This window comes from Lissotriton vulgaris, chromosome 2_1, assembly GCF_964263255.1.
Source record: "Lissotriton vulgaris chromosome 2_1, aLisVul1.2, whole genome shotgun sequence".
NCBI lineage: Eukaryota > Metazoa > Chordata > Amphibia > Caudata > Salamandridae > Lissotriton > Lissotriton vulgaris.
In genome coordinates, this window is record NC_141687.1 from 583571579 (window position 1) to 583596418 (window position 24840).

The 24840-nt window shown below is 44.7% G+C and overlaps 1 protein-coding gene across 1 annotated transcript in view; it reads right to left on the minus strand.

Annotated features, from left to right (window-relative positions):
* Nucleotides 1-3225: 3225 nt before the first annotated feature.
* The window catches only part of SAXO4 (stabilizer of axonemal microtubules 4), a 132309-nt gene continuing 110694 nt past the window's right edge, over nucleotides 3226-24840 (minus strand). The window contains exons 13-14 of the mRNA XM_086958629.1: nucleotides 5181-5263; nucleotides 3226-3696 (exon numbers count right to left, since the gene is read on the minus strand). Of these exons, the coding sequence (XP_086814755.1) occupies nucleotides 5185-5263 (79 nt within the window). The 3' untranslated portion in view covers nucleotides 3226-3696; nucleotides 5181-5184. The remainder of the gene's footprint in view (nucleotides 3697-5180; nucleotides 5264-24840) is intronic.

Genomic DNA, 24840 nt, shown 5'->3' on the forward strand with positions numbered 1-24840 from the left:
TTATCCGTTAAAAACAGGATAAAGTTCAAGACCCTGTGCATTGTATATAAGGCGTTGCACAACCAAGGACCAGCACACCTCATCCGCAATTTGACTCCATATCGTCCGCTCAGAACACTACGTTCATCCTGTTCAGGAGATCTTGTTATACCCCGAACAAAAACAGTCCTATGGGGAGATAGAAGATTCCTGGTTTCAGCCCCAAAATTGTGGAACACCTTACCATCAACGATTAAAGCCAGTCCGTCCTTATGGTCTTTTCGTAAACAACTCAAGACTTGGCTTTTTAATCAATAGATCATCTACAGTTTCCATAGGGTAAATACTCAGATACTTAGCGCCGAGACGCCCATGGGCATTTGTATGCGCTTTACAAATATCAAAAAATAAATAAATAAAAATAAAAATTCCACAGCTCTCTATGTCACTGCTCTCCACTCCATGACTCTCCTCCTAACTCTACTCTACGCCCCTTCACAACTTCCATGCCACTCCATCACACTCAACTCTACTCCACAACATTCTAATCTACAACACTACACTCCACGCCACTCTCCTTTACACCACAAATTTTAGCCATGTTGGTGTACAACATGCAGAAAAAAAAAAAAGAAAGGAGGATTATGCTCTATGTTAACTGGAGATAATTCTGACGCTCTGCTGAATTAAGTTTCTGTTTATGACCTCCTTTTTACCAATAGTAATCTAATTGTTTCCTTATTTTAACTGTCTGTCCCTGTTTAAAATTATTTTATGATGTATTGTAAGATGAATAAACTGTCTAGTATTTTCCCATAATTTTGTTTATTTGTACATTCTGCCTCGCCAGTATAGTATCACGTTAATGTTGTCGTTTCTACTCATGTGTGTTTGAGAACGTACGGTCTAACAGTAAGGTGTCCCAAAGGGAATTTTTTGCTTGACGAAAGTACAACATAGCTAAAACATATTGGCAAATCAATATCTCTTGTGTAAGCGAGACCTATTGGCTTTGCCAATGCTTGTTTAAGAATATATTTGTTCAATTCTGTTGTTTACAAACAATAACTTCCGAACTTTAGTACAATTGTACAACAGAAAGGATACGTACCAAAACAGGTATATGCGAATACACATTATATTTATAATTATGTATCTTTCTCCATACCTTCTATGTTAGGTGTGTTGGGGCTTAACCAGTGCATCACCAGTCTTCTTCTAGCAAGTAAAAGTGTGAATTTTTTGATTTTTTTCTTCATCTTGTTTTTAGTCCGACTGGTTCCCATGTCCAAGAAACCCGTCGCCGGCCATAGCATCAGTTCTATTTGTGGTCTATCTCGATATCTATCTACAACTTGCTCCCTGGTCAATAAGTCCAGGATGGGCACAAGCGCTCTTTACTACCGTGGCCTGCCACAAATGATGGCATGCTCTGCCTGTCGCATCGTGCCAGCCATCTTTATTTCAGGAACTAAGTGAAATGTCATCTTTACTGTAGATTACTGTCTCCAGACTCGGATTGACAAGGCGGCCAATCAGCCATGGTCCCTCTGGCTCTGTCTCTAGCTCTCCTGTTCCCTCTTTCAAAGGGCCTCTGCACTCCTGGCAGAGGCCACTTGGTCATGGGGGAGTCACCGAACTCGGGGCTGAATCTCCCCATTGAGATGAATTCTCATGGCGGAGATTCTGCTCCGAGTGCGTCGACTCCCCCACGGCTGCGCAACAAGTGCAAAGGCCCCTGTTAGTCAGGCCATCTGTCTTTTCCTATTTCTCTGTCACTGTCTTTCTCCCTCTCGATCCCTCGCTCACCTTTTTATGTCTCTTTGATCTCCCCTGTACACTGCCCTCCGTTCCCTTTATAATGTCCAATTGGAACAATGCCGGGTGGAAGGCGATATGTATTTGAAAATCTGACTGGCCTATTCAGAAAGATGAAGTTACACGTGTACATTTTCTCATGTGTAAATCTACTCCTGCATGTAGATGTAAATCTACACTTTTGTGTTGTTCACCATTTCTAAGTGTAGACTTACATCTTTCTAATCCTTCAGTTCAGGTCAGTGGAAAATGCATACCCTCTCCTGGGTACGAGTGCCACCAGCATAGGTTTCCTCACACATGCACAAGGCAGAAGAGAACTTTTGGGGGTTTCAGTGTTCCCAGGAGGCAAAGGTGCATCCAAGATCAAGGAATCCAAGTGGTTACTTTTGTCTCTTCAGTTCTTGATACACTGGTATGATAGCCACAATCTCTATCAGCATGTGTAGCTGGAGTGATCTGGTCTCTTACTTAATCCCTCGGGGACACATACACGCACCCTGACATTCACTCTCACTCTCTCTTCCACTCTCAGTTATGTTCATTACTGACTAATTTTCTTGGAGCCCAATTCACAGAACTAACTAAAGGCAAAATCTATAACTTACTACCATTTATCCATTTTGGTATTCACAGAAGGCACTTACTCGTCAATGAGTAAGTGCCTTCTGTGAATACCAAAATGAGTAGGTGCCTTCTGTGAATACCAACATGGTAGTAAGCTTAGGATTTTGTCTTAAGTTAGTTCTGTGAATTGGGAACTTGGGTAGTGCCTTCTGAAGAGGCCAGTCTCCCTTCTACATCTCATGAGGGATGGAGTCAGTTCTGCTGTTGACAGGGACGGTTCTTCCAGATCCCGGGAGCATGGATGTCGAAGGGCTGTCTTGTAGTTGTCTCTTTCTTGCAATGTTTGGTTTATAGTCTGGTGATGTCCTTGCCTGGTGTAATGCTGCTTTACTGAGATGGTTTCACAGGGTGCAGCTTACGGTGAGTGTAAATAATGTAGCTGCATTTGAAGATGACGCAGGCTTGGAGGATGAACCAGTGCAGGTCATTAATGTTTGGGTGATATGGTTTACCCTCTTCAGGATTTTGATACCCTCTGCAGCATGAGGGATGTCTTTCATAAGGGGCTCCTTGATGTTAAAGGGACATGTACACTTACACACAGCAGCCTAGGATGCACGCTCGGGGATTCCTCTGCCACAGGGGTGAACAGAGTTCCTTGCTGTGGGATGCCAGCCCAAGCACAGCTGAACACGAGAACAGCATGCCACCATCACCAGTGCCATTCTGATGACCTCCACCGCCCACATCCTTCATTGCATGGGAAAAGTGACAGTGAGCATGGTGAGGCACTGAAGGTACTGAACCCCGAGTGCAGGAGGTATCTCCAGGCAGGTTCAAATGAGGGCTTAAGAAACCCTGTTTGATTTGATCCAAAATACATTTTAATAAAGTTATCCATAGTTTAGCTCTCATCATGACTTTAGCTTGATCTTTAAAAATAACACATTTTAACTCCAAGTCAAAGAGCAGAGAGTCTTCGTGCACCCCAGTAGAACTGAATCAAAAGACACTCACAGTCCCATGACAGCAATGTTGAGGTTGTGGGCCATCATTTCCAGAAGGGAGGGCTCAAGATATGAACAGCCTCAGCTGACAGACCGCACTTGTTTATTCAGCCAGCAAATCAAGGTATTTAGCTGTCCCAAAGCTCCTTGAACGTCACCGCATCACCATCAGCACCACATTTATTAGTAAGTGCATTCTGTCACAATTTTGAGGCACAATAACATTTTTAGTCATAGGATTATTTCGAAGATAATAAAAAAGAGCCTCTTGACATTCTTTTATGTAGTCTCACATCCAATGTAACAGTGTGTCGAAGACAAACATCTGGAAAAAAACACAAGGACAGTCTTTTTAGTTGAGGCATAGAGAGGTGCAGCGATGACCCACACCCAATGCACTTCATAGCACACTCCACACCAGAGGACCCAAACGCTGAGTGCTAGACTTGCGTGGGTCCAGTCACTCCACAAGCACCCTCGCTAGGGTCACCAGGGCCCTTTCCTCCACACACAGGGCCATATTTATGACCCCAGTTGCATCACCAACGTGGTACATGTGCGATGCAACTGAAAATTGTGATTTATGCAGCCACTCAAGACCAATTTGCGTGGCCCGGAGTGGCTTCATAAACCTCGAGTAAAGCAAAGCAGTGCTAATCACTGCATTGCCTTACTCTACGCTAGGGAGGTGTTCCACGGGCATTGTGTGCGTGTTCCCACACAACTCCTACGGTTTTTGTTGCATTCCCAGATGTACCAGAACTGGTAAACCTGAGAAGGCACCAAAAAGATAGGTCTTCCCAGGAGAGGCGTAACCAGGAGAAATATGATATCTTTATTCCTCCTGATTACTTCCTCTTTCTATGTGTGCTGTGTTCTTTATCCAGGTATAACCCTCTCTGGATTGTTATTGTGCAGGAAGGTGCCCATTCCTTCACAAAAACAATCCTGCATGCAACATAGGCATCCTTGTACCATGGGGCAAGAGTGTCATGGTGCAAGGGTGCCGGCATTGGCTCTAGGCAACCAAAAAAGGCAGAAACACAGTGCAGAGGAGCAAGGTGACTTGCTGCACTGCACTGCGGGACAATGTCATAAATATGCCCAACACTGTCCACTTCAGGATCAAGCAGACCCAAGCGCTTTCCAACCAGGAGTCACAGTGGGCCCATGAGAGCCCAAACTCTCCATGCCCTGGTAGCATGGTGGCCAACATTCAATATGAAGAAGGCACAATCACTCAAACCCAGAGATCATTGTGCTCATGGGAACCCACACACTCCACACCCAGGGGCATTCTAATAACAGGAAGCATCAAACAATCCAACCCAACCAAGTCCATGAGGGACCAGTCGCTCATATTGGCAAGACTGTTAAGAGCCTAAGTGCATCACAGCTCTAAGCATAAGCCCAGGGCCAAGCACTCAATATCTAAGGGAAACCCCTATATTCAGGAAGTTCCACTCAGTCCGAATGCAGAGAGCATTCTATATGCTGATGAGGCACTGAGCAATCCTTAATCCTTAGAGAAACTAGGCTGCTGAGAATGTAAGCCCTCCAAAACCAAGAGGAGTAGGAACTCTCAACGCAATATGTGCAGGAGAATATTAAGGAAATTGTAACTGATACCACAGAGAATGGTAAGCATTCACGTGCTGCCAAAATCGCTGCTCAAAGCCCAGGAACTACTTTACAAATGGGCACTGTATATTACAGTTGTCCCCAGTACGACTTTCCTAGTGGTCCGATGAATCCAGGAACTCTTCATCCTAGGTGTACAGGAGGCATTTAGGGTCCAGCGATATATACCTGGTTAGCAGATGAGGTGGACAGGACGGAAGGCTCTGTCATGCGTATGGTCATCATAGAAGGGGTCGGTCTCTTTAAATGTGCTGTGAAGAGAAACACCAAACATGTCAGAGGTGACACTTACAGAGACGTTTTAAGGCATGGGCAAAATGAGCAATTGGCCAGGCCCTCCACCTTCCAAGGAGCCTCCTTGGGAAAGCAAAGTTTTTCTCTAAATCACTTCTGTGTATTTTTGTATCTCAGCCTTTAGCATATAATTCACTATTGTTAGGCAACATGGGCTTGAGCTAGAAAAAATGGGTAACAAAATTCCAAGTTGTTCCAAACAAGGGCCCCCCAAAATATTTCTTGCCTGGGGTTCACAAAATCCTTAAAATGGCACTGGTGACACAGAGAAACTGGTGAACACAAAACCAAACACAATGTACAATCAGATACAGATGCCAACACTACACTTCAATAAAAGTAGCAAAGCTGAAATTAAATGGAGGGCTGCCTTCAAAATGCAAAACCTTGCAGGATTGATGATAGACAGGAAAATGTTTCACTTTGAGGTGTGGTAGTATACCAGTGGCACAGGAAAGTCTGGTAAACTCTAGGACATCACGCCAAAATACATGTACCCCAGGTTGGAGAACCAGAGAGGGTAGACATGTTGTAGGGTCAAACCTATAAACCATTTAAGAAGTGACCTAAAAATGTGTGCATTCCTGAGGGGGTTAAACCAAGAGAGCCTAGCAGTTCACTAAAGGGTCACAAGGTGTTTGTGCACACTGGATTCGGTGCAGTGGCAACAGTTGATATGGCTCAATATTGTCCAGGTTAGACCAAAGGAAGGAGACCCCATGAGTGATAACACTCTAAGCACACGTGTGATGATGTAGCACTGCTCAAAACTTGCTACAGTGAGAGAATGAGGCCCCATAACAGAGAAGAGTTGATGCTCATTGAGTTTACCCACGAGGCGTAGCCACTACTCATGTGTAGTTAGGTCTGCAGATAAGCACTTCAAGCAGGCAGGCTCTTCAGGTTAAGGGCCCGAAAAACATGCTTGACCCTAGTTAGCCCCAGCTGAATTGATCTGAGCAGTATGTAGCTCCATGTTCAGAGACTAATCTTTAGGTCCACACAGGTCATGAGGGTGCTGCTTTTCAAATACTGACTGAAAAGTCCAGTGCATGTTCAGTTCAGATATTAAGAGTATAACTCATAGTCAGCGAGGGGCTTTGTAGTAATTTGTAGGTAACCTTCTGCTCAGGAGAGAGAGAACTTCTGCAAACTCTATCCTAGGAAAACCTCGAGAATCTGTTCGAATGGGAAGGAATGTGTATTTCAAGGCAAAGTCAGATATCTGCAAAATCACTCCTTATGTTAGCAGTTGTGGAAGGGGGTCATGTACTCTGCCTTTTCCTTCATGCAGAATTACAGTCTCTTAATCCTCCATCCTTCGAGCTAGTAGTCTTCCAGGTGGGCGACGGTTTTCTTCCCCTCTCACAGTTATGAACTAAAATTGAGCAGGGGCGGCTCCTCCGCTAACGCTTGTGTCGCCCCACTGCTCTCAGAGCAGGAAAAATAAAATGATAATAACATAATCATTATAATTTTATTTTTCAGAGCTATGGGCGAGGCAAGCCTGAGGTCACACAAGGAGGAGCGGTGGGCACACTCTGAGTGCGCATGACGTTTTGTCCATCCGTTTTGGGCAGCCCAAACAGTCATGTGCACTTTGCATCCTCCCCACCAGGTTGTAATGCACAGCCTGGTGGGGAACAGGCCCAGGCTCCCACTGCCTGTCTGAAAGCCAAACCACGGCACTTTTTTTATTTATATTTTGTTCCACATCCACCACCACCTCAGTTCCCCGCCGTCCACCACTGAAATTGAGGTAGGGTCTTGTTTGAATGTTGTTTTAACATGAACCCTTAATGTGAATTTGAGAAAGCTTATTAATGAACTAGAAATGCAGATGGAATCATATTATAGTTGCTAATTAATGCAGTAGGCCTTAAACATGCATGACAAATAAATGTGCCTGCATTTCTTTCTTTGAAGAATAGAAAAGAGTCGTGAATTATTTGAAACTGCCTGAATTTTTGGTGTATTGTATCTTTACATGACTAACAGATGTAACATCCCAAGGACGAAGTTTGCAGCGAGTTTTGGCGGTAGTGTGAATGTTCTCATACTGTTCTATTTTATATAGTGGTTCCTGTCCGGATGTATGTCGTTACTACGCATGCTTTTACAACGCATGCCTTTACCACGCAACTTTTACAACGCAAGTCGTTACAACGACTTGCGTTGCGGGGCGCTGGATAGTGAATAGTTTAATTTACTATTCCAACTCCAGTCCTCGTGGATAGTAGGGAAGGTTTTGGATAGTAAATTAAACCATTCCCTATCCTACAGTGCTCCCCAGCGCAAGTCGTTGTAACGACTTGCATTGTAAAAGTTGTGTGGTAAAGGTAGTGCGTGGTAAAAGTTGCGTTGTAAACGCTGTTCCCCCTTCATACCCCACACCAGATACCACTTTTTGCAATTCAGAAGTAATTATGCACAATGCTTGTTCTATTATTTGTTTCCCATTATTTAAATATTAGTGCACTATTTTGGCCACTGTGCTTTTTGTTTCCCATTATTTAAAAAATATCTCACTATATCGGCCACTTCTATGTCTACTATCATTAAGACAACCACTTTTATTAACCATCCTAGTCATTATGCAAAAAAAGGGGAACTTTAGGATCTTTTTCTTGTGGTTAGCCTCTCCATACCTCACATCAGATACCACTCTGGTAATTCAGAAGTAATTATGTAGGTTGGGAGGCTGAGAGCACACCAATGACAACAAAGTTATTAAACAGCAGAGGCTTAAAGGTTTGTTTACAAGCCCCATGTACCGCCAGTACTTCACTTTCTCCCATGTTAAAAATAATGCGCCAGCAGTGCAAGGGGCTTGTAAATAAGCCCCTAAGTCTCTTTCAAATGTTTTTAACTGCATCGCAATCACATGCTTCGTTAGTTTGACCTCCTACAATGTTGTATTCCATGCCCTGTGTCTGTGAGAGTTGTCTGTACTTGGAAATTGTGCACGTGCTGCGTGGGGCGAAACAGCGCATATATACAATGTGCTGATCTCCATCCCCGTGGGAGATCTCACTTTGACCCACCGGTGGCATGGTGTCTGTTCATACTCACACACCCTCCACACATTCGATTAACATGTGTTCGATTAACATGGACATGGTCTATCTGTACCATCCACACAGTGTGCTCATTTAGGTTATGTCAAGGGGTGATGTCTGTACCACTTTCCTCACTCATACATGCACCCTCTTTGTATAGTGCTCATGTTGGTGTGTTCTAACCTGTGGTTGCCCTCTGTACCTAGCCCAAACAAAATCTCTGTGCACAGCAGATCAACTAACGTGTTTCAGCCTTTTAGCCTGGAATGTGAAACAGACATTACAGTTGTCCCTGGGTTTTCACTGTAGCCTTCTCTTCACCCCTAAATGCACATCCACTGTGTATGTCGCTCAGGTTGATCTGTCATGGTTCTTGCCTGCAAGGGATGGCTTACCCATGCTCCCAGTGTTCGCTGCTGGGGATAGCTTCTCTATGCTTCCAATACTTGCGCTCACCTGCAAGGGATGTCCTGTCAGCTCTTCTTATCTATAAGCTTTGCTGCAACAGATTGTCTAGTTGTGCCAAAAATGTATATATTCATCTGCAGTGGATGGTTAGTCTGTTTGTAAACCTGTCACGGTGTTTAATCTGCAAGGACTTGCAACCTGCTTATCTTGCTTGATGCTCCCTTGTGTTATTACCTGCTCTGTTTGTGCTGCTTATGCAAGGTGGCTTGCCCTTGCTGCTGGTAGTCTGTCTGAGCCATGCATTTAGGTTTGCACAGTTCTTCCCCAAACCAGGAGTTTTCTGCTTATGTCTTATACTTCGAGAAGCACACATTGGTTTACCACATTGTGGCAGTGCCGTGTATGCAGAGTGTTTGCTTACACTAGCCTCCTTCCTAAGGAGGTTGTCTATTTGTTTGAGGTCAGGAATGATATCCAGTGTTCTTCCTTATGCTTGTGTTGGTCCGTGCCTGCTCCTAGTTCATGGTGCTTGTGCTGTTTAAAATCCTACTGTGAGTGATATTATTTATTTGACCCCAGTTATGGTGCCCTTCAGTTCTTCTTCGTCTCTCTAGTGGTTTGCCCCTGATCCAAGTGCATAATCAATTAATCAATCAATCCATCAGGAGTTTTATAAAGCACGCTACTCACCCGTGAGGGTGTCAAGGCGCGGGGGGTGCAGCTCCGGATCACTTGAAACGCCAGATCTTGCGGTTCTTCCTGAAGGTGAAGATGGTGGGGGAGTGTCTGATATTCACTGGCGCTTGTTCCAGGCTTTGGCTGCGACAGAGGAGAAGGCTTTTCCTCCTGCTCTGGTTCTGTGGATGTGGGGGGTCTCTGTGAGGGCGAGGTATGCAGAGAGAAGGTTTCTCTTGGGTACATGGAAGGAGACTCTCTCTTGTTGAGATATTTGGGACCGATGTTGTGTAGGGATTTGTAGGCATGGGTGAGCAGCTTGAAGGTAACACTCTTCTCGATGGGGAGCCAGTGGAGGTTGCGTAGGTGTTGGGTCATGTGGTCATGTGTTCATGACGTGGGGTTCTGAGGATGAGTCTAGCTGCAGCGTTCTGTATGGTCTGTAGCCTGTGTAGGAGACTTCTGTTGATTCTGCCGTAGAGGCTGTTGCCGCAGTCCAATCTGCTGGTTATGAGTCCGTGTGTGATGGTTTTTTGCATTCAGGGGGCATATATTTGAAGGTCTTGCGGAGGATCCGAAGGCAGTTGAAGCTGGTGAAGGTGATGGAGTTGATCTGACGGGCCATGGTGAGGGCGGGGCTGAGGATGATGCCAAGGTTCCAGGCGTGGTCTGTTGGGGTGGGCGGACTTCTGAGTGTGGAGGGCCACCAGGAGTTGTACCAGGCCGAGGTGGAGGGTCTGAGGATGAGGACCTCGGTTTTCTCTGAGTTGAGCTTCAGGCAGCTGTTTTTCATCAGCGCCAGGAAGCTTCGGCGTCAGCGCGCTTTACAAATGGCACCTAACATAACATAACATAACATCCACGCGGCTACGTCTCTCATTCCTTCCTGGAAACCAAGTCTGGTGTTTTCGGCGTTCTTCATGAGGGAGAAGATGAGCTGGGTGTCATCGGCGTAAGATACTACTGAGCCCATGTTGTCTGACGATGGCGGCGAGGGGGGCCATGTAGATGTTGAAGAGCGTGGGGCTAACCGATGATCCTTGGGGAACTCCGCAGTTGATCTGTGTGGGAGGGAGTCTGATCCTCTGGGTTCTGCTGGAGATAAAAGATCAGATGCAGGAGATGGCGGTTCCTCGTATTCCTGCATCGTGGAGTCTGGTTGCCAGGTTGCGATGTGAGATGGTGTCGAAAGCCGCGTAGGATGAGGGCTGTGGTGTGCCCCTGGTCTAGTAGCATGCGGATGTCGTCGGTGGCAGCTAGGAGAGCTGTCTCAATGCTATGGTTTCTGCAGAGCCCGGACTGGGAGGCATCTAGTATGGAGTTTTCTTCGATGAAGGTGGTCAACTGGGTGTTTATGAGTCTCTCTGTGACTTTGGCAGCGAAGGGGAGGAGAGAGATGGGCCGGTAGTTTTTCAGGTCGGTTGGGTTGGTCATGGGCTTCTTGAGGAGAGGTTGACCTCTGCTCGCTTCCAGTCGTCTGGGAAGATGCCAGATTCGAAAGAGGTGTTGATGGTGCATCCTATTTTGGGTGTCATGGTGGCCCTGTGGTATATGTGTGGTGGGCAGGGTTCCATGGGGGCACATGAGTGGGTGTTCTTCATGATCGCAGCGGTGTGTTCGGCGGTGGCAGGATTCCAGGTGGTGATGATTGGCTGATAGTCGGTGGTGGTAGGGCATGGGATGGTGTCTGCCGTCTGCTCGCTGAAGTTGTCGTAGAGGGCCTTGATTTTTAGATAGAAGTAGGGGCTGAGCTTGTTGCAGAGTCCCTAGGATGGTGTGATGTCCGTGGCTTCGCTGGGGGGTTTGGGGAATTGCTGTATGACATTGAAGAGTTCTTTGGCATTGGTCGCGTGGGTGTGGATTCTGTTCCTGATGAACAACCGCTTGGTGTCTCTTAACCCTAGTGGTATTCCTTTAGAGCGTTCCGTTAGGGGAGGATTGTGCGCCCTCCTCATCTGAAAGATAACTGTGGGCCCTGGGAATGGAATCCCCCAAGGCCAAAAACAGTCTGGGAAGGGGAGCCACGGGCCCCCCTCCCTGTATGAAATGTGTCTCGGTGTGGGCTCCTGGGGCATATAATGGCTCAGAGAGGGGGGCCACGAACCCCCTGCGCTAAGTAAACAAAGCAGCCCTGGACAATATTGGGGTTTATTTTTTCCAGATCTTGCAGGAGTCCCGCAGGTACGCAACAAAAATTGATTTTGTTTTAACTTTGGTCCCAGGCCCCCTCTTTCTTCACCTCCGTCAGTGACGTCATTTACCTTATTAACTCATTATTCTTTAGAGGCTTTAATTGATGCTATATTGGATATATTGGTGGTGATTCACTGTATTATTGGTACTTGCAGGCGTGGTAGGCATTTCAGCCAAAGCGCTTTGATTTCTGCTCCTAAACAGGTCCTCTAGGTGGCTCTGTTTTACGCCACTAAAGGACTCAGCAGCCTCACAGAGAAGCTTTGTGCACCCTCCCAGGATTGCGAAGGGCGCTAGGGAATTGTCTTTGAGGTTAACCTATGATATTCCCTTGGGGCTTTCCCTTCCAACTCTAACTCAGACTAAAACTGCCTTGGTGGTCTGTTTGCGACATGTAGCCTCATACACGGCCAGATTGACTTCATGCGCCAACATGCGGCAAGTTCAAGTAAGTGCACCTTTAAGGTCATATTTAAGAGCACGGCAAGGGGGCTGCCCTGTGTGACATTTACAGGCATTTTTTCAATGACACTGTGCTCTCACCATCAAGAATTATGGTGTCCCTCAAAGAGCATGAATATATTCTTCATATTATGGGGATGAAGAGGAATGGGCACCTGAGGGATGATGCCTACCTGCAGAGGTGGACAAAGTGCTGCACAGGCAATTTCCAAAGCTCTTGACCCCCTGCAGGACCAGGCAAATAGGTTAGCAACCCAGATCATGGGGATTTTTGGTGAACCTAAGGCCTTAGGCGCAGGTCCTAGTGGGCTTTCTTCCTCTGGGGCTAGGAAGACCTCTATATGTAATGCAGGGTACCTGGAATGCTTCGATAGATTGTGCAAAGTCTTCGATAAGGGTGCATGCACATTAAAAAACACACCCTACTCGGAGGAGGACATTCCAGGGAAAAAACACAACTTAGTTGTACCTAATACTGAACCCAATTTTGCGTTCCCCAACAAAGGGGAGGGTGAATCCGATGAGGAGGTCTCCTAGGATGAGGAACGTGACTGGATCTAACGCCTCTGACTCACTAGATGGAGAGTCCGGCCACACTGATATGTCTGAACCAGATGGTAATTACCATCCTCATTCCTTCGAATAGATCAGAAGGTGGCAGACTAAGTAGCCAGCAAGATCGGTCAACCTCCTGAGAAGGATGTCAGGGCTCGATAGAGGACAGAGTGTTCCAGAACCTCATTTGGACGGAAAGTAGCTTCAAAGCCTGAGATAGATGTGAAGATATGCACCTTTTTTGGAAAATATATGAAGGACACAAAGAAGGGCATTGACCACTCATGGAAGGCGTATCCAGACAAAGTCCTAGCTGGTGTGGGCCCTCACAAAGATTGTAGAGTTAGTGGAGCAGTATAAACAGTCAGGGGCACCCATGCCAACAGACATTGTGGCAGGTTGGGCACAGAGAGACGTTTATTGGACAATGTGAACTGCGCATTATCTTCAGAGAGGTGTAAGTCTCTCCTTATTAAGATTGACCCCAAGTTGGGGGAACTAGCTGTCTCAAAAGTAGGGGCCATAGCTCAGAGGAACCTCTTTAGAAAGCATTTTGTCAAGGAGTTGGGCAGGTTCATTTCCACTTTCTCCACCGTAGATAAAGCACAAACATCAATAAAAAAAAGATTTTTCCCGGAAAGGTTTTTGCCAGGGCCGTATGAAGCCTCCAATAGAGGCCAATTCAAAAGCACAAGAGTTGGCATGATGGATGCCAAGGGACATTCTTTCCCAACAGAGGTGCAGGAAAAGGTAGAGGCAAAAGACCAGGCAGAGGTGGAGCAACAGCAGTAAGCTGACCATGCATTGCAGGCAGGATGGGCACTGGATGCACAACATACCATGAACAGCAGCAGGGTGGCCATAAGGGCATACACACAGACAACTGAGGGAAAGTGGGAGGGGGGTCAGGGGCAGCAAGTGGACCACACGTGGCAGAAGGGAGGGGCAGTGGCAGCACAAAAGACCATGCATAGCAAGCTGGAGGGTCACTGGCAACACAACGACCATGGTAGGCGAAAGGGAAGGCAGCAGGGCCTTGTGCAAAAAAACATGGAGGATAGAAGGGTGAGGTAGACAAGAGAGGGCAAGGGAAGGGGAAGAACTTCACAACAGACCACGCAGAGCCGTAAGGAGGAGCAGTTGCACGACAATAGAGCATGGAGGACATAAGAGAGTTGCAGAAATATGGACCATAGAGGACAGGAGGAAGGGGATAAGGGCATGGAACTCTGTCAATGAAAGGCAGGGTGCATTGGGCAGGGATAGGTGGCAGCCATCTGACCATGTTGGGCAGGTGGGAGGACAGTGGCAGCTCAACAGAACAGTCAGAATAGACATGAGGAGCAGTAATAGGTACATGCAATGTGGGGGGCAAAAAAGTGGGAGCAGGGGCATGCACAAGACATCGGAGGGCAGGGGGAAAGAGGTTAGGGGCAGCAAGCTAAGCATGGAAGCTAAGAAGGAGGGCAATGATAGGAAAATAGATTCAGGCAACGGAAGGCAGGAGAAGTCGGCAGGGACATCAAGCTATCTGGAGGGCAGTGGCAGCTCATCGTACCATGCAGGGCAGGAGGAAGGGAGCAGGTACATGGACTTTAAAACAGAGGGCAGGGAGGATGTGGGTAGGGGCAGCAAGCTATCTGTGCAGGGCAGGCAGGAATGGAAGAAGCAAAACAATGGCTACACAAGGCTGGGTGAGGGGGCAGCGGTATGGACATATACAATGGAGGGAAAGGAGTAGATAGACAGCATAACAGCCAATGCCAGGCAAGACCCTACGCCCAGCACCCCCGCCATGCATTAAAATAGAGATCTTACTTTATGTTAAAAAAACTAGAAATTCACTGAAAAAAACGGTTAAAGTGACATTATAGCAAGGATTCTTATGCATATTTAACTTTACGTTTAAAAAATCTTAGAAATTCACTGAAAATAACAAAGTGTCGGAGCAGGCCTCAGCCTGACCCACCAGTGCAAGGGGTTCGCCCTTCTCTGCACAAAGTCCTCAGACCATTAGGAAGAAGTTGGCACAGAAACTGGAATAGAAAAAGTAATATTTATTACACCTCATGAGGTGGTGCTACGGTTCAAACAGTACCCTTCGGCATTGCAAGAAGTCGCACCCCGAGCTAAGAAAGCATGGTTTATTTATACCCGCACAGGGGCTCAAAAGAGGGCGGTACAAAACACAAGAGCGCAGTTTATGTACATATAAGGTAATATCGAGAGGCACAATCGATCAGTGGGAGGAGCTAACAGTTCTGGGGGTCGACAAACACATTCCTATCTGGAACTAATCACTAACAGATGTAGACCCTACTTGACATGCGCAAAAGTGGGGGATGCTAAATATAACTTGTTGCCGGGCAGATTTCAAATGCCGTGGAGAGCAAGATAGGACAAAGCAGATGGTCGACACGAGGCAGCATGTAGCAGACAAAATGGCTGCCGTGAATACAAAATGGAGTCCGCTAAATGTCAAGTTAACGGCTAGAACTAAGATACTAAGATGTCAAGATGTTAAGATACTAAGATATTAAGATGTCTTCTGCTAATGCTTAATCCAATCGCTGTTAATTTACAACAAAAGGGATGTTATAATTAGGTGGAAGTGTCATGTAAAACGTACCCTTTAAAACTAACAAAACAACTAAAATTCACGGGTTTTGGTTGACTCAAGTAACTATAACTTGTACCCTGAAGTAACTGGTGAATTCCAGTGGTTTCGGTAGTTTCAAATGGTACGTTTTATGTAACATTTTCGCCTAACTATAACATCCCTTTAACCTTTGTTTTTGTCAGTGAATATATATATTTATATATATATAAATATATATGAATATTTATTTATATATATATATATATAAAATCTGATAATAATATATAGGTCCGAGCTGGAGAAATAAACCTTTATTGTGTAACTTAAACTTAAACCCTGAGTGCCGCATCTTTGGTGGTAAAAAAATAATTATATATATATATATATATATATATATATATATATATATATATATATATATATATTTTTTTTTTTTTTGTACAAGAAGGGCGGCACAACCGGATACTTTTTGAAAGTTACTTTATTTCACCAACACTCCACCGACGCGTTTCAGCCTCACGGCTTTTCTCACGGTCAGTGAGTCCTTTTTTGCTTTTTCATTATATACTGCCCCACTTGAGCCATTAAGTGGCATTGTGGGATATGTAGTTTTGAAGCAAAATATTTGTTTAAGCATAAAAGACAGACAAAAGGACTGGTGTGTTTACATCACAAGTATAGTACTTAGCGTCCCAAGTTATGTTCACTCAGGGAATTTAGTATATAGATTTAATTAAAGTAAATTTTAGAGTTCTGTGTGACGGGTATAGTAGAGCTTAAAGCTTCTCTGAACAGGAATGTTTTTAAGGATTTCCTGAACTGCAACAAGTTAGATTCTTTACGAAGGAATTCAGGAAGTTTGTTCCAAACCTGTGGGACAACCACCAAGAAAGATCTACCACCCTTCGTAGCTAGTTTATAGCGAGGGCAGGACAGCAGTTCAGTGTCTGAAGACCTTAGTGATCATGTCGGTCTATAGACTCCAAGACGTTCTTTAATGTAAGCCGGTGCTTGACCATAGATTGCCTTATGGGCAAGGCACAAACTTTTAAACTCCACCCTTTGTTTTATGGGGAGCCAATGTAGCTTACATAACAATGGCGATGCATGAGTGCGTCGAGGTAGCCGAAAGATCAGCCTGGCTGCATCGTTCAGGACTACTTGCAGTCTATTTATCAGTGTTTGGGGGAGACCCAAATACAGGGCATTCCCGTAGTCAAGTCTTGAGATGATTGTAGCAGAGACAATTGTCCGGAGCGTGGAGGGGGAAAGCAAAGGGACTAACTTACGTAGCTGTCTAATGAAGTTAGTACAGGTCCCAACCACTGACGAGATCTGGCTGACCATTGACAGCTCATGGTCGATCTTAATGCCAAGACTTTTAACGTTGGCGCAGGGTTTAGGGGTCGGGCCAAGATCTTGCGGCCAAAACAAATCACCCCAAGGAGACGCTTCAGATGAAACCACCAGGACCTCCGTTTTATCGGGATTGATCTTCAGTTAATTTGCTGTCATCCAATTCACCGTATAGCTAAGTATGTTTTGAGCATGGGTCTGTGCGGATGCAGTGTTATCAATGCTGAGTAACAGCTGAGTGTCATCCGCATAGTTAAAGGTTTTACAGCCCATGCTTACTAAAGAGTCAATTAGCGGCTGCAGGTAAAGATTAAAAGGAAGTGGGGACAGGGCAGATCCCTGGGGGACTCCACACTTCAGGGTACCCAGGTTTGATGTACAATCCTCCAATTGAATCCTCTGAGATCTTTCAGAAAGAAAGGATTTAAGCCATTTATAGGCTACATCTTGTATCCCAAACGCGGCCAATCTGTCCAAGAGCAGGGTATGGCTGACAGTATCGAATGCCGCTGACAGATCTAATAATATCAGGGCACTCGGTTTTTTACTGTCAGCCATACCTCTGAGCTCATCAAGCACCGAAAGCATCACCAATTCGGTGCTATGATGCGCCCGAAACCCAGCTTGACGTTCGTGGAGAAGATGGTGTGACTCCAAGAAAGATGACAAAGACATCAGAACATGTTGCTCCAAAATCTTGGACAAGAAAGGAAGCTGAGATATAGGCCTATAGTTTTTAGGTTGATGGGATCAGCCCCGGCTTCTTTATTAGGGGCCTAACTCGAGCTTCTTTAAAGCTGGATGGAAGCTGGCTGGAAACTAGTGATTTGTTTAGTAGGGAGACAAAATGACTTCTAAAGGCAGGAAGTGCCATACGAAAGATACTGGGAGGGCTGGGATCTGCAGGGGAGCCGGATTTTGTTCGATTCATGAGCTGTCCTAAGACCATAGAATCAATCGGGGGAAATTTAGAGATGGTGTATAACGGAGGAGGTAGCAGGGGATGTGGGAGGCAAGGGTAATTGTATATATTACGGGAGGATTAGCTGACATACAACCTGACAGGTATTTGCAACCCACCAATAGTTATACGGGGCAAGTTCTTAGACCTCTGCCCACGAGGAATGATCTTGGGTGGAGTACAGTGCCTGCTAGAGGTTATAGTTTGCCTCTAGGGAGGCTGGACCACCTACATGGGAACAGGAGAATGGATCATTTGATTCCTTTTACTCCGTTGGAAACATCTAACAGATTTAATATTTTCTCCTGTTTCGATGGGTGTGATTGACAGCCGGGGTACTCCGTCGATAGTCCACTGGGTACAGTGACTCCAACACCTAACTCTTTATTATATCCAGCATATGAGAGTCCTTTGTCTGTACAAACTGTAGAGTTTAAAACTGTACTCCCTTCTGCTGACCATTGTTCTTTCACTGTGGGATCCGAAAAGCGGATATCTGGTTTAAATGCTGGTTTAAATGTTGTTAAAGCTACCCTAGGTGAATCATTATTACCTGATTTGCCTGTAAGTCGCCTACCCTCTTGCACTTATGTTAGCCCAACTCTTTGTCCGCCCTGTCCAGTCTTATCTAGTCTTGCAGGAGTTGGGAAGGGGGCAACTGATCTGTGTTTACCGATGTTACGCATATGCTCATGGAATATTGCTGGCCTTGAATCAAAGCTTGATTTACCCGACTCGGGGTCCTTTATAGACCATTCTGATATCTGGTCTTTCCAGGAAACCTGGGCTACACGGCCTATTTTCCGTGCGGGGTTTCTGAATTTATTTAGACCAGCTGTGAAGGGTGCAAGGGGTAGACCAGTGGGTGGTCTAGCAATATGGGTACGCCAACATGTGGGAGTATCAGTGGAGGAGCTCCCACTGGATAACCCCGATATGTTGGCCATACAGGTAAAATCGTCTACGGGATTGTCTATGGTGATTGTAAATATTTATATGCGGGGTATCCAAGGGGGAAAATGTACTCCTGTTGCCTTGGTGTTGGAGGGTTTCTTAAGCTCTCTTCCGGTGAATACCAATAGGGTGGTGTTGGGGGACTTCAACACCTGTTTTGAACCTATGGGGCCGGACGATGGCACGCTTACAGAAGATGAGGAATCTTTATGGGGCATTCCGGGGTTGGAGTTACAACCTATTAAGAAATGGTCCCAATCAGCCATATTTTTAAAGGGTCTATGCTTGAACCAGGGAATGCGTGCAGTTAATGGGCGTTTGAAGTCTGATAGGATGGGGGCAATGACCTACGACAACGGCAGATCTGGTTCCCGTATGGATTACATACTGGTGAATGTGGAAATGTGGCCAAGTCTGCTGGATATGGTGGTAGCAAACAGACCTGAGAGTGACCACAATCCCCTGGTCCTATCGTTCAAAGAAGGTTTCTTTTTAGAGCCCTCGGTGGTAGAGGCGTCCCCGCCGCAGGTCTTATTATCCAACAATGAAAGAAGGGTCAGCTGGCCCAAAATTGCCCTGGATGAGGAGGTTCTGTCAAGGATTAGATCCATGTTGAGGGATACAATGACTCAAATCAGTGGGTTCAGCCAAGAGTCGGCCCTTCTACATAACATTACTACACTACACAGGGATCTTTTTTTAAAACTGAAAACTCTTTTTATTAAATCTACTGGCCCTAGAAGAAATAAGCTGAAGCCCCTAACCTGGTTTAATAGTGCATGCAGGGAGTCACAAAAGGCGCTGCATGCGGCTTTAAAGTTAAGAGATCAGAGCCTAATCCGTAGTTGCAGGGCCACCTACAAAACTGTGCAGGCCACTGCTAAGAAGAACTGGGACGAGACTCGTTGGAAGGAATTGTTGGAGGCCTGCCAGACTAATAACATGATTAAATTCTGGCGGCAGCTTAAATGGGGCAATCACCCACAGGATAGATACCCTTCAAACTGTGTTGAGCCAGGGGAATGGGTGGAATACTACGAGAACCAATTCAAAGCGAATGTCACTAGTTCAGCAATTTTGCTGCCCATTACTTTTAACGAAGCCTTGGTTTTTTCGCCAGCAGAAGTGAGGGCAGTGTTAAGGGTTATCCCGGGGGCTAAAGCACCAGGTCCTGACTGCATTCCAGCTGATATGTTTAAGCAGGAACAGGACCTCTGGGTCCCATACATTGTTCTTTTAGCCAATGCTTTGGCAAGGGGTGCGAAAGTTCCTGATTCATGGCTAGGGGCGGAGATCCTCCCTATCCACAAGAAGGGTGACCGCTCAGTAACGGCTAATTATCGTCCTATTAGCCTGATTGATGTTATACAAAAGATTGTGGCGCGCCTTCTTTTGGGTAGGATTCAGACTTGGATCTCTGATCACGATGTTTTAAGTCCTCTTCAGGCGGGTTTTCGGCAACATATGGGGACTTTAGAGCAAGTTTTTAGATTCATGCTACTCTATTGGAAAGTGGTCTATCTTGGTGGAGGTTTGTTGTTTGCGGCATTTGTGGATCTTAGGTCTGCGTTTGACCTAGTGCCCAGGACCAAGCATTGGGAAGTCCTGCTGGATTTGGGCATGCCCAAAGAGCTGGTGGCGCTATTGATTAATCTGCACCTAAATACTTATGCCAAAGTAAGATGGGGCGGTCCAGGAGAGGTTACTGGCAGTTTTAAAGTTGCCAAGGGGGTTAGACAAGGGTGTGTGTTGGCCCCCACCCTTTTTTCTTTGTTTATCAATGGGGTGAATAAATACTTTTCTAACTATCCAACGGACGCGCCCTCCCTTGCTGGAAGGAAAATTCCCCTTCTTATGTTTGCGGACGACACTCTAATTATATCAAAAACGAAGCAGGGTCTTCAGTCCGCACTGGCCCGTTTTGAGTGTTTTTGCAGTGACCATGAGTTAGAAGTGAATGTCAATAAGACCAAATTTATGGTCCTGCGAGGTCCTAGGACTGTGAAGCCCAAGGTGTCAATGAGTGGAGCAATTTTGGAACAAACTGAGGTTTTTACATACCTAGGTGTTACACTAAGTGAGAACTTGAGCTGGAAACCCCAGTTGGATCTTATGACTCTGAAACATGCTCAACTTGGGGGTGCCCTACTGAAGGAGCTCGCAAAATCTCTCACTAAACCCTTGGCACCGTTGGTAAAAATATATGACTCCAAGATAATTCCTGCAATCATTTATGGCGCAGAATTGTGGGGGTATAGTGATCTAACCACTCTGAGGGTGGCTCAGAATAGGTTCCTCAGAATGGCAACTGGTCTCCCACAATCTACACCTTCCTTACCCTTGCAGCTTGATTTAGGTGTTAAATCCATCGAGGATGCAGTAAAGTATAGACCATTGGCGTTCTGGCGTCGTCTGTGGACTACACCTGAATTAACCCTGTTTTCTGAGGCCATTACTGAGGTGAGGGGGCTTGAGGGGTCCCATCGGGTTCCCTGGTTCTCGCATCTCAGGATGCTTTTAAAAAACTTGAGCCTGGAGGCATTGTGGGTTGATCCTGCACGTGCGACCTTTCCATCAAAAAAGGCACTTAAAGATATTTATTGGCACTGGATCCCTGAGAGGAGATCCGTAATGGTTGTTGGTCCCACCATGACACTCGAATTTTTGGTTGTAAAGGATGTCCCTAAATATGATGCCTACTGGGACTTAATTACAAAGCCAAACGATCGCAAACTGTATCACCATTTACGAGTAGGCTCGTTACCTGTGAGGGAGCTTACGCACTCCTGGTCAACTGGTGGTAGCGACAAGTGTCCCTTCTGTGTAACAGCAGTAGAAAATATTGAACATCTTTTTTTTTGCTGCCCTAAGTACTTGTTACCCAGGAAAGTTTGGCTTTTGCCAGTCTGTCGCCTACTAGGTACCAGATCTGCAGTGGCAGCGACTAGGATTCTTAAAACAGATACTTCAACCCCTATTGCCATTGGTGTAGCAAAATTTGTGAGCTGGGCATGGTCAATCTGTTCTCGCAACCTTGCCAAATGAAGTTCCCACAGTACATGTTTTTTATATTTTTTAGCTCGAATGTAGTATTGTTTATGTAGTAAGGGGTCTTTTTGTTTTTGTACATCATCGTCTAAAAATTTAATACTTTTCTTAACTTGTTTTTAAAAATGTATGTATTTATTATCTTATATGTAAGAGTATGAACTGCTTTTAAAAAAATGTATTTGTCTTTCATGATGCAAATTGAATAAAGACCTCTTGAAGTATATATTACGTACTGGCGATATATTTGGTTAAAATCCCTACAGTAATTGTTGAGAAAATTGAATTTGAGCAAATTATATATCTACGTGCGCGTAAACAAGAGTGGAAAACACAAAAAGGGGGCAGGGTTGAGACCCCCTGACCCCCTAGCCCCTCTCAGGGGGTCCCAACAGGACCCCCAAGTGCAAAAAAAAAAATTATTTCGAACCGTGTGCGTACCCCGCGATTTAAAAAAAACAACATTTTTTTTGCATTAGGTGGCCCTTCTGGGACCCCCTGAGAAGGGCTAGCGGGTCAGGGGGTCTTTACCCTGCCCCCTTTTCGCGTTTTCCACTCTTGTTTTGTGCTCTCTTGCGCCTCACTTCTCCTGAGAAACAAATGGCTGCCCAGGTGGTCCCAGAAGGATAATAACATATATAAACGTTATCCGCTAATAGAATTAGCATTTACAAAACATTTGAAATTTATTGAAAAAAATTATAGGTTTCACACCTGATATAGTTAGGAATTAGCATTTAAAAAACCTTGCAAATAAACTGAAAAAAGCATAGGTTTCAAGCCTTATATAGTTAGGAATTAGCTTTTAAAAAACCTTGCAAATTCACTTAAAAAACCATAGGTTTCAGGCCTTATATAGTTAGGTATTAGCATTTAAAAAACCTTGCAAATTCACTTAAAAAACCATAGGTTTCTGGCCTTATATAGTTAGGAATTAGCATTTTAAAAACCTTGCAAATTCATTTAAAAAACCATATGTTTCAGGCCTTATATAGTTAGGATTTAGCATTTAAAAAACCATTGAAATTGCTCCTATATAGTTAGTTGTACTAACTATATTTCGCGCACCCGCAATCCACTGCTGATGATGTCACATATTACATCATTCATGACATGGTCAGTGACATCACTGATGACATCTCAAATGACATCACTGATGACATCTCATTTGACATCACTGATCACATCACTGATGATATCATTCATGTGATAATACGATGCACCTCCTCACACTCTAATATAACCTTTGATAAACCCACTGTTAAATACAGACTACCATTCTTGAAACCATTGATACACCAATACCAGTTACTACATACGCACTCACTGATTCCTAGGTCTACACACACATTCACTCATTCACCCATAGAATTACTCATACATACAGTCACTCATCAATACAACACTATCATATGCACTCATACACCTATACAGACACTCACACACTGCCACTCATCCATGGAGTTACTCACACACCTAGTCAGTCATGCAAAGAATCAATCACACTTCCATTTCCTCAACTATACAGTTATACAGACAACACCTTACTTATTCAAACATATACTAACACATACTTACTCAATTATACAATCACTGATACAAGTACACAATGATCCATACAGCCACTCGCACATTCACTGGCTCTCATGTATAGTCATTTATATATGCCAACTCTCACATGCACTGTGTTTTACATATGTACTTACTTGGACATGTAGCACTGAGATATCCATTCACTCACCAACACACCCATGCACACAGTCAACCGCCCATATAGCTGTTTCAACATGCACTATTGAACTCATACACCTAGTGAATCAACTGCTCACACATCTATGCACAGAGTCACACACCTCCCAGCCACCAACACACACACTCAGTCTCCCATTCAAATACTTGGGCAACCAATCAATAACCCATATAGCCACTCATATAGTTACTGATCAACACATGCAGCAGCTTACACAACAACAGACATACTGATGCACACATTCAGACAGTTTAGTCACTAACCCATGCATTTAGTAAGACACATTTAATCACTCACTCATACAGTCAGTCATGCACCTACTAAATCCTTCATCCAGACACTTATACATCCACTCATTCTTCAATATGTAAAACATATTTAAACTTTACAGAAACACACAGTCACTGGATGATGTCATCAGTGATGTCATCCGTGATGTCAAATGAGATGTCATCAGTGATGTCATCAGTGATGTCATTTGAGATGTCATCAGTGATGTCACTGACCATGTCATGAATGATGTAATATGTGACATCATCAGCAGTGAATTGCGGGTGCGCGAAATATAGTTAGTACAATTTCAATGGTTTTTTTAAATGCTAATTCCTAACTTTATAAGGCCTGAAGCCTATGGTTTTTTTAAGTGAATATACATATGTATATATACACCTCCCTCTATTCTGTTTTCTACTCTCCTCTCCTCCTAGCTCTCCCTTTCTCAACTTCTTGCTCTCTTTCCGTCGCAGTTCTCACACCGGTCTCTCTCTCTCTCTTTCTCTCTCTCAACTATTGTGATTTCCCTCCACATTCCTTCTATAGCATCCGTTTTCCTTGCCATTTCTTCTACCTATGTTGTGTTCCCTTTCCAATTATTATTTCCTATTATTGCCTCCTCTTCTGTGACTTAGCTGTTGTTTTTTTCATTTTTATATTACAGCTGATCTGATCCTCTGTCACACTCTTGTCAAAATGACCACAAACAAAATAGAATCTGTTCCTCTGTCGAGAGGATTTTAGTTGGCTCAGAAAATGTAATTAACTGATTTAATGCAGTTTATTTTTTTTGCCTTCGGATACACATAATGTTGTTTTTTGTGTTATAAATTCTTCACTACAAGCAACTCAATGCAAAACAAATGGTGTTGTATTTTAATTGCACATATGTAGTGCTTACTACTCCTAACAAAGCGTTGGAGCACATCCCAGAGAAGTCTAGAACTTTCATTAGTGAACAGGAGGTGGCTTGAATGCTGTTTTTCTGAATCTCAAATATGTGCCAATGTATGGAACAAACCTTCACAACACCGTTGAAATGTCTAATATTTGAAAAACAGTCTCTTGCTTCCAGGGTTAACCTTTCAAGTGCCAGACCACCATACAGAGACGTCTGAGGGCTGCTATTCAATCACAATAGGATGATGGACGGAGCGCTGAAACCTTTCAGACACTCACCCCCAGTCACAATTAGATCTGGGTTAAATCCATCATCATTCTTCTGCTCACTTCACCACCGC